General features: G+C 34.5%; 1 protein-coding gene across 2 annotated transcripts; it reads right to left on the bottom strand.

Annotated features, from left to right (window-relative positions):
* Window positions 1-749: 749 nt before the first annotated feature.
* On the bottom strand, window positions 750-10,404 carry PIG-B (phosphatidylinositol glycan anchor biosynthesis class B). Of its 2 annotated transcripts, none has more exons than XM_088038663.1 (5): window positions 9,991-10,404; window positions 8,313-8,523; window positions 1,227-1,941; window positions 978-1,181; window positions 750-922 (listed from the first exon to the last, which is right to left on the bottom strand). In XM_088038663.1, exons 1-5 carry the CDS (start codon window positions 10,234-10,236, stop codon window positions 832-834), a joined length of 1,467 nt encoding a protein of 488 aa, XP_087894789.1. In that variant the 5' UTR covers window positions 10,237-10,404; the 3' UTR covers window positions 750-831. The 2 variants fall into 2 exon arrangements, with proteins under 2 accessions (XP_087894789.1, XP_087894787.1); XM_088038661.1 differs by having other exon boundaries at window positions 1,227-1,944; window positions 9,991-10,398.

Below are 10,404 nucleotides of genomic sequence, written 5' to 3'. Positions count from 1 at the left end.
TTTTATAATTTATTTACTTATTAATTTGTTTATTACTTAAGGTTTTTATTTATTTTTGTTTTTCTCGTATTTGCTTATTATTTTGTTGCTTTATTAAGAATTTTATTAATTTTTGTTTTTCACAATAAACTATGCTATATTGAGTTTTTAACTTATTATTATTTTTCAAAATCGATGTAATTGAGTTCAACATCGATTTTTTTTACTCGATGTTTCCAGATTTAATTTCTGTTATTATTTCATACCGAATCCAATATTTGACAGATAGAATATGATTCAACTTCAAAATTTTGTCGCCACTAGACCACCTGAATACTGCAATTTAATTATTTTGTCTTTGGTATAATTTTCTCAGAAAAACTCTTATGTGGATCAGGCTTTCAACTCTTTAGGGAGAAGATTAGGGGAAAATTGAAGGTGGCCATTTTTGAGGTTAACAAATTGTCAAAGTTAAGTGTATTAATCAACAATTAATTAAAAATTTGGTGCAAAAGTAAGGTTACAATAGAGATTTAACAAGTTTTGGCAATCTTGCGTGAGACGATTAATTTCTGCGCATGCCACAGGTGAGTCAAGGTCAAGCGCTTTCGCTGCCAACTGCTACGGATAAAAATCGCTAGGGGTTACTGCCAACTTAACTTTTTAATTACTGCAAATGAATTTTTTGTTCTTTCTTTCTCCTTCTTTTGGTACAATTTTATGTGGAGTAGCCCCATCACGTTGAAAATGTAAAAAACAAAACGAAACGAGGCATATTAATCGTACATTTTATTTAAAACAGCATTGGCAGTGTCATTAAAAGTACCTACAAGTCTTTTTCAAAAACGAAATTCAAAAATCGATTCTTTCATTAATCAAAACATTGTACCCAATCCTGGACGTGGGAAAATCTGTGTGGGAAATTTCATGTGTCGTTTTATACCTAAAACAAATCAAGATAATGTGGGAACCCCCGATTAAAAGACGGTTTTACACACCTACTCAAAATATCCCCAATCACAGGCTTCAGAAAATCGAAGCAAATTATATGAGAAGGGAGAGTACCATTCACTGGATAGTTCTTCCGCAACCAAACGTTCGGATTGTTGTAGAATTGGTCAGCTTCATCGACGTATCCGTTGACATTGTTAAAGTTCGGTTCACATGTTAAAAATCTTGCAGAAACGTTCACGTGTAGGTGGCTGTAATTTTCAGTTGCTAAATAAGAAGTACTTAAGCGACAGTACCTGAGGAATGGCGTTGAATGGCATGGCATCAAAAACAGTAGACTTGTATCAGTGGGGTTCTTCAGCGAGATGCTTCTCAGTTCGTCCATGACCTTTAGAGTACCGCGTTGATGCACATATCCTAAGTAGTACGCTGGTACTACATTTCCAACGAAGAGTATGAGAGCTACAGTCCATAGCATCCACTTCTTGGCTTTTCGGCTCCACGCGGATAAGAATCTTGAGGATACATATAATGCTATCGGTAGTAAAGACAAGAGGAATCTGAACTCTTTATGTGGTAAGAAGCTGTAGACTGATAACGCGAAGACGATGGTGGCAAGAAGTACCAATTCGTTGACGTGTGAGTCCGTGTGTCTAAGTACCACCAAAGATGCCATCACGAAAGGTAAGAAGTTAATTCCTAGGATGGCAGGGAATCCGGAGGATAAGTACCAAAACCATGGTTGGGAACCGTACCAAGAACCGACGTCTTCTAGGATGTTAAATTTGAGGAATTCGTAAGGAGTGATAACGAAGAATCCGTAGGTTAGACTGTCTACTAAGATGGATGTGGCTAGGACTAGAAGACCGATGGTGAAGTAGCAAAGAATTAGCAAGGAGATTTTGTTCTTGGTGAAGAGTAAGTGGTAGATGCACAAAGGAATCCAGATTAGAACAGATGTAGGGCGGATTACTGCGAGTAAGGCGACGATCCAGATGAATTTTAAATTCTCTTCTGGAAGAAGAAGAGTTAGTAAAAGGTGGTAGCTTGTTCAAGTTGTTTTTGTCCACTTTGTTTTCATTTGAAATACAAAAAAAAATAGTTCGCTATGTTTGGATGAAATTAGTTCGCTCAACTTCTAAAAAACAATAGACAAATTAATGTGAAGTTGGGAGTTGAAGTTGAAGGCATTAGCTCGCTGCACTTCAAAAAGTTGAGACTTGAATTTCTAGCCAAAAAAATACAAAAAAACGAAATTGGTTATCTGAGATTCGCATTATTGAGAGTTGAAGTTGAAGATTGACAGATCGTAAGTTGTAGAAAAGAAGTTGCTGAAATTGGTTCGCTCAACTTCCAAAAGACAATAGACAAATTAATGTGAAGTTGAGAGTTGAAGTTGAAGACATTAGCTCGCTGCACTTCAAAAAGTTGAGACTTGAATTTCTAGCCAAAAAAATACAAAAAAACGAAATTGGTTATCTGAGATTCGCATTATTGAGAGTTGAAGTTGAAGATTGACAGTTCGTAAGTTGTAGAAAAGAAGTTGATGAAATTAGTTCGCTCAACTTCCAAAAGACAATAGACAAATTAATGTGAAGTTGAGAGTTGAAGTTGAAGACATTAGCTCGCTGCACTTCAAAAAGTTGAGACTTGAATTTTTAGACAAAAATATACAAAAAAACGAAATTGGTTATCTGAGATTCGCATTATTGAGAGTTGAAGTTGAAGACATTAGCTCGCTGCACTTCAAAAAGTTGAGACTTGAATTTCTAGCCAAAAAAATACAAAAAAACGAAATTGGTTATCTGAGATTCGCATTATTGAGAGTTGAAGTTGAAGATTGACAGTTCGTAAGTTGTAGAAAAGAAGTTGATGAAATTAGTTCGCTCAACTTCCAAAAGACAATAGACAAATTAATGTGAAGTTGAGAGTTGAAGTTGAAGACATTAGCTCGCTGCACTTCAAAAAGTTGAGACTTGAATTTCTAGCCAAAAAAATACAAAAAAACGAAATTGCTTATCTGAGATTCGCACCATTCAGAGTTGAAGTTGAAGATTGACAGTTCGTAAGTTGTAGAAAAAAGTGATGAAATTAGTTCGCTCAACTTCCAAAAGACAACAGACAAATTAATGTGAAGTTGAGAGGTGAAGTTGAAGACATTAGCTCGCTGCACTTCAAAAAGTTGAGACTTGAATTTCTAGACAAAAAAATACAAAAAAACGAAATTGGTTATCTGAGATTCGCACCATTCAGAGTTGAAGTTGAAGATTGACAGTTCGTAAGTTGTAGAAAAAAAAAGATGAAATTAGTTCGCTCAACTTCCAAAAGACAATAGACAAATTAATGTGAAGTTGAAGATTGACAGTTCGTAAGTTGTAGAAAAGAAGTTGATGAAATTAGTTCGCTCAACTTCCAAAAGACAATAGACAAATTAATGTGAAGTTGAGAGTTGAAGTTGAAGATTGACAGTTCGTGAGTTGTAGAAAAGAAGTTGATGACATTAGTTCGCTCAACTTCCAAAAGACAATAGACAAATTAATGTGAAGTTGAGAGTTGAAGTTGAAGACATTAGCTCGCTGCACTTCAAAAAGTTGAGACTTGAATTTCTAGACAAAAAAATACAAAAAAACGAAATTTGTTATCTGAGATTCGCACCATTGAGAGTTGAAGTTGAAGATTGACAGTTCGTAAGTTGTAGAAAAGAAGTTGCTGAAATTGGTTCGCTCAACTTCCAAAAGACAATAGACAAATTAATGTGATGTTGAGAGTTGAAGTTGAAGACATTAGCCCGCTGCACTTCAAAAAGTTGGGACTTGAATTTCTAGCCAAAAAAATACAAAAAAACGAAATTGGTTATCTGAGATTCGCACCATTCAGAGTTGAAGTTGAAGATTGACAGTTCGTAAGTTGTAGAAAAAAAAAGATGAAATTAGTTCGCCCAACTTCCAAAAGACAATAGACAAATTAATGTGAAGTTGAAGATTGATAGTTCGTAAGTTGTAGAAAAGAAGTTGATGAAATTAGTTCGCTCAACTTCCAAAAGACAATAGACAAATTAATGTGAAGTTGAGAGTTGAAGTTGAAGACATTAGCTCGCTGCACTTCAAAAAGTTAAGACTTGAATTTCTAGACAAAAATATACAAAAAAACGAAATTGGTTATCTGAGATTCGCATTATTGAGAGTTGAAGTTGAAGATTGACAGTTCGTAAGTTGTAGAAAAGAAGTTGCTGAAATTGGTTCGCTCAACTTTCAAAAGACAATATACAAATTAATGTGAAGTTGAGAGTTGAAGTTGAAGACATTAGCTCGCTGCACTTCAAAAAGTTGAGACTTGAATTTCTAGCCAAAAAAATACAAAAAAACGAAATTGGTTATCTGAGATTCACACCATTCAGAGTTGAAGTTGAAGATGGACAGTTCGTAAGTTGCAGAAAAAAAATGACGAAATTAGTTCGCCCAACTTCCAAAAGACAATAGACAAATTAATGTGAAGTTGAAGATTGACAGTTCGTAAGTTGTAGAAAAGAAGTTGATGAAATTAGTTCGCTCAACTTCCAAAAGACAATAGACAAATTAATGTGAAGTTGAGAGTTGAAGTTGAAGATTGACAGTTCGTGAGTTGTAGAAAAGAAGTTGATGACATTAGTTCGCTCAACTTCCAAAAGACAATAGACAAATTAATGTGAAGTTGAGAGTTGAAGTTGAAGACATTAGCTCGCTGCACTTCAAAAAGTTGAGACTTGAATTTCTAGCCAAAAAAATACAAAAAAACGAAATTGGTTATCTGAGATTCGCACCATTCAGAGTTGAAGTTGAAGATGGACAGTTCGTAAGTTGCAGAAAAAAAATGACGAAATTAGTTCGCCCAACTTCCAAAAGACAATAGACAAATTAATGTGAAGTTGAAGATTGACAGTTCGTAAGTTGTAGAAAAGAAGTTGATGAAATTAGTTCGCTCAACTTCCAAAAGACAATAGACAAATTAATGTGAAGTTGAGAGTTGAAGTTGAAGACATTAGCTCGCTGCACTTCAAAAAGTTGAGACTTGAATTTCTAGACAAAAAAATACAAAAAAACGAAATTGGTTATCTGAGATTCGCATTATTGAGAGTTGAAGTTGAAGACATTAGCTCGCTGCACTTCAAAAAGTTGAGACTTGAATTTTTAGACAAAAATATACAAAAAAACGAAATTGGTTATCTGAGATTCGCATTATTGAGAGTTGAAGTTGAAGACATTAGCTCGCTGCACTTCAAAAAGTTGAGACTTGAATTTTTAGACAAAAATATACAAAAAAACGAAATTGGTTATCTGAGATTCGCATTATTGAGAGTTGAAGTTGAAGATTGACAGTTCGTAAGTTGTAGAAAAGAAGTTGATGAAATTAGTTCGCTCAACTTCCAGAAGACAATAGACAAACTAATGTGAAGTTGAGAGTTGAAGTTGAAGACATTAGCTCGCTGCACTTCAAAAAGTTGAGACTTGAATTTCTAGAGAAAAAAAATACAAAAAAAACGAAATTGGTTATCTGAGATTCGCACCATTCAGAGTTGAAGTTGAAGATTGACAGTTCGTAAGTTGTAGAAAAGAAGTTGCTGAAATTGGTTCGCTCAACTTCCAAAAGACAATAGACAAATTAATGTGAAGTTGAGAGTTGAAGTTGAAGACATTAGCTCGCTGCACTTCAAAAAGTTGAGACTTGAATTTCTAGACAAAAAAATACAAAAAAACGAAATTGGTTATCTGAGATTCACACCATTCAGAGTTGAAGTTGAAGATGGACAGTTCGTAAGTTACAGAAAAAAAAATGATGAAATTAGTTCGCCCAACTTCCAAAAGACAATAGACAAATTAATGTGAAGTTGAGAGTTGAAGTTGAAGACATTAGCTCGCTGCACTTCAAAAAGTTGAGACTTGAATTTCTAGAGAAAAAAATACAAAAAAAACGAAATTGGCTATCGGAGATTCGCATTATTGAGAGTTGAAGTTGAAGACATTAGCTCGCTGCACTTCAAAAAGTTGAGACTTGAATTTCTAGCCAAAAAAATACACAAAAACGAAATTGGTTATCTGAGATTCGCATTATTGAGAGTTGAAGTTGAAGATTGACAGTTCGTAAGTTGTAGAAAAGAAGTTGATGAAATTAGTTCGCTCAACTTCCAAAAGACAATAGACAAATTAATGTGAAGTTGAGAGGTGAAGTTGAAGACATTAGCTCGCTGCACTTCAAAAAGTTGAGACTTGAATTTCTAGACAAAAAAATACAAAAAAACCAAATTGGTTATCTGAGATTCACACCATTGAGAGTTGAAGTTGAAGATGGACAGTTCGTAAGTTACAGAAAAAAAAATGATGAAATTAGTTCGCCCAACTTCCAAAAGACAATAGACAAATTAATGTGAAGTTGAGAGTTGAAGTTGAAGACATTAGCTCGCTGCACTTCAAAAAGTTGAGACTTGAATTTCTAGACAAAAATATACAAAAAAACGAAATTGGTTATCTGAGATTCGCATTATTGAGAGTTGAAGTTGAAGATTGACAGTTCGTAAGTTGTAGAAAAGAAGTTGATGAAATTAGGTCGCTCAACTTCCAAAAGACAATAGACAAATCAATGTGAAGTTGAGAGTTGAAGTTGAAGACATTAGCTCGCTGCACTTCAAAAAGTTGAGACTTGAATTTCTAGACAAAAAAATACAAAAAAACCAAATTGGTTATCTGAGATTCACACCATTGAGAGTTGAAGTTGAAGATGGACAGTTCGTAAGTTACAGAAAAAAAAATGATGAAATTAGTTCGCCCAACTTCCAAAAGACAATAGACAAATTAATGTGAAGTTGAAGATTGACAGTTCGTAAGTTGTAGAAAAGAAGTTGATGAAATTAGTTCGCTCAACTTCCAAAAGACAATAGACAAATTAATGTGAAGTTGAGAGTTGAAGTTGAAGATTGACAGTTCGTGAGTTGTAGAAAAGAAGTTGATGAAATTAGGTCGCTCAACTTCCAAAAGACAATAGACAAATTAATGTGAAGTTGAGAGTTGAAGTTGAAGATTGACAGTTCGTGAGTTGTAGAAAAGAAGTTGATGAAATTAGTTCGCTCAACTTCCAAAAGACAATAGACAAATTAATGTGAAGTTGAAAAATGACAGTTCGTAAGTTCTAGAAAAAAAATGATGAAATTAGTTCGCTCAACTTCCAAAAGACAATAGACAAATTAATGTGAAGTTGAGAGTTGAAGTTGAAGACATTAGCTCGCTGCACTTCAAAAAGTTGAGACTTGAATTTCTAGCCAAATAAATACAAAAAAACGAAATTGGTTATCTGAGATTCGCATTATTGAGAGTTGAAGTTGAAGATTGACAGTTCGTAAGTTGTAGAAAAGAAGTTGATGAAATTAGTTCGCTCAACTTCCAAAAGACAATAGACAAATTAATGTGAAGTTGAGAGTTGAAGTTGAAGACATTAGCTCGCTGCACTTCAAAAAGTTGAGACTTGAATTTCTAGCCAAAAAAATACACAAAAACGAAATTGGTTATGGTTCGCTCAACTTCCAAAAGACAATAGACAAATTAATGTGAAGTTGAGAGTTGAAGTTGAAGACATTAGCTCGCTGCACTTCAAAAAGTTGAGACTTGAATTTCTAGCCAAATAAATACAAAAAAACGAAATTGGTTATCTGAGATTCGCATTATTGAGAGTTGAAGTTGAAGATTGACAGTTCGTAAGTTGTAGAAAAGAAGTTGATGACATTAGTTCGCTCAACTTAGAAAAGACAATAGACAAATTAATGTGAAGTTGAGAGTTGAAGTTGAAGACATTAGCTCGCTGCACTTCAAAAAGTTGAGACTTGAATTTCTGGACAAAAAAATACAAAAAAACGAAATTGGTTATCTGAGATTCACATCATTCAGAGTTGAAGTTGAAGATGGATAGTTCGTAAGTTGCAGAAAAAAAATGACGAAATTAGTTCGCCCAACTTCCAAAAGACAATAGACAAATTAATGTGAAGTTCAAGATTGACAGTTCGTAAGTATAGTTCGTAGAAATTAGTTCACTGCGATTCGCAAAACTGACAGTTGAAGTTTAGGATAAACAATTTGTAAGTTAGTTAAATTAGCTCACTCGGCTGACAAAGGCAGTAGGCTAGTTTTTCAAAAGTTGAGAGTTGACAGCCACGGACAAACTCTTTCGTATATAGAAAAATACAGTAACGGATTATAAAAATAGGATAGATTTATGATCTATCAATATAGTCAACTAAGTAGTTCAGTACTGCAATGACAAAAAATCTCTCCACTTTTTGTCCGTCACTGTATAGCAACAGCAAAGTGGACGTAACACGCAACTTGAACAAGCAGCATATTTTAAATTCCAGTTTATACCTACTCCTTTACCAGGCCATGGAAATAAATAAAGTCCAATTGTGGTAAGTGCAGCTTCAAAGGTGTTAATCAAAGTCCTTGACCCCGTATAAAACCAAAACCAAGCAGTGGAAATATTAAACACAGCCCACTTTTTCGAGCCAGACCACCGATAAAAACATAAATCTGCATATGCACTCAAGATGGCTTGCAGAATCCTCGGTCCATAGATCTACAAATTAATTATAAATTAATAGAGTGATCTAGTTGGCTCATACCAACATGATTGACATAACTGACAGAGGTCAAAACGGAGATGTGTGTTAAGTTAAGACACACGTTCATAGAGTACCAGCCAACTCAATCAATAATTTCTTACTAAAATGGCGGAATAATCCAATTGTAGAATTTTAAATTAATAGAGTGATCTAGTTGGCTGATACCAACACGATTGACACAACTGACAGATGTCAAAACAGAGATGTGTGTTAAGTTAAGACACACGTCCATAGAGTACCAGCCAACTCAATCAATAATTTCTTACTAAAATGGCGGAATAATCCAATTGTAGAATTTTAAATTAATAGAGTGATCTAGTTGGCTGATACCAACACGATTGACACAACTGACAGATGTCAAAACAGAGATGTGTGTTAAGTTAAGACACACGTCCATAGAGTACCAGCCAACTCAATCAATAATTTCTTACTAAAATGGCGGAATAATCCAATTGTAGAATTTTAAATTAATAGAGTGATCTAGTTGGCTCATACCAACATGATTGACATAACTGACAGAGGTCAAAACGGAGATGTGTGTTAAGTTAAGACACACGTTCATAGAGTACCAGCCAACTCAATCAATAATTTCTTACTAAAATGGCGGAATAATCCAATTGTAGAATTTTAAATTAATAGAGTGATCTAGTTGGCTGATACCAACACGATTGACACAACTGACAGATGTCAAAACAGAGATGTGTGTTAAGTTAAGACACACGTCCATAGAGTACCAGCCAACTCAATCAATAATTTCTTACTAAAATGGCGGAATAATCCAATTGTAGAATTTTAAATTAATAGAGTGATCTAGTTGGCTCATACCAACATGATTGACATAACTGACAGAGGTCAAAACGGAGATGTGTGTTAAGTTAAGACACACGTTCATAGAGTACCAGCCAACTCAATCAATAATTTCTTACTAAAATGGCGGAATAATCCAATTGTAGAATTTTAAATTAATAGAGTGATCTAGTTGGCTGATACCAACACGATTGACACAACTGACAGATGTCAAAACAGAGATGTGTGTTAAGTTAAGACACACGTCCATAGAGTACCAGCCAACTCAATCAATAATTTCTTACTAAAATGGCGGAATAATCCAATTGTAGAATTTTAAATTAATAGAGTGATCTAGTTGGCTGATACCAACACGATTGACACAACTGACAGATGTCAAAACAGAGATGTGTGTTAAGTTAAGACACACGTCCATAGAGTACCAGCCAACTCAATCAATAATTTCTTACTAAAATGGCGGAATAATCCAATTGTAGAATTTTAAATTAATAGAGTGATCTAGTTGGCTCATACCAACATGATTGACATAACTGACAGAGGTCAAAACGGAGATGTGTGTTAAGTTAAGACACACGTCCATAGAGTACCAGCCAACTCAATCAATTTCTACTTACTAAAATGGCGGGATAATCCAATTGTAGAATTTTTAGCGCGCTATAAAGAGCACTAAATATGAGCGGATAAAGGCAGCTTCTTATTCCTTTTTGCCATTCCCATGTTAAATATCCAAATCCAAAACTAATCCGATGCGCTACTTCTAAAGATTGCCAGTATTCGTCAGGTACGAAGAAAGTTTGTACTAAAAATACTGAGGCGATTCTCACTACAAGAAAAATACCAAACACGTCCCAGTTCTTCATTTTCTTTGGTTGCTATGACTAAAAACTACCGCATTTGTCTAGAATAACTTATAAATAACTCAGCCGACTACCTCCCGGCTTGAAAACTAGGTTACCTTTCTGACATGTTAAAAAGTTAGGTTATGCACTTGTCAAACTCAAGGGCGTTTAAAACTAGTTTAAAATTTG

The sequence above is a fragment of the Gnatocerus cornutus genome, chromosome 6 (assembly GCF_029298725.1).
Source record: "Gnatocerus cornutus isolate USDA-ARS CGAHR chromosome 6, icGnaCorn1.1, whole genome shotgun sequence".
Lineage (NCBI taxonomy): Eukaryota > Metazoa > Arthropoda > Insecta > Coleoptera > Tenebrionidae > Gnatocerus > Gnatocerus cornutus.
Note: the sequence above shows the minus strand (reverse complement) of the source record. Positions and strands in the feature narration are given on the sequence as shown.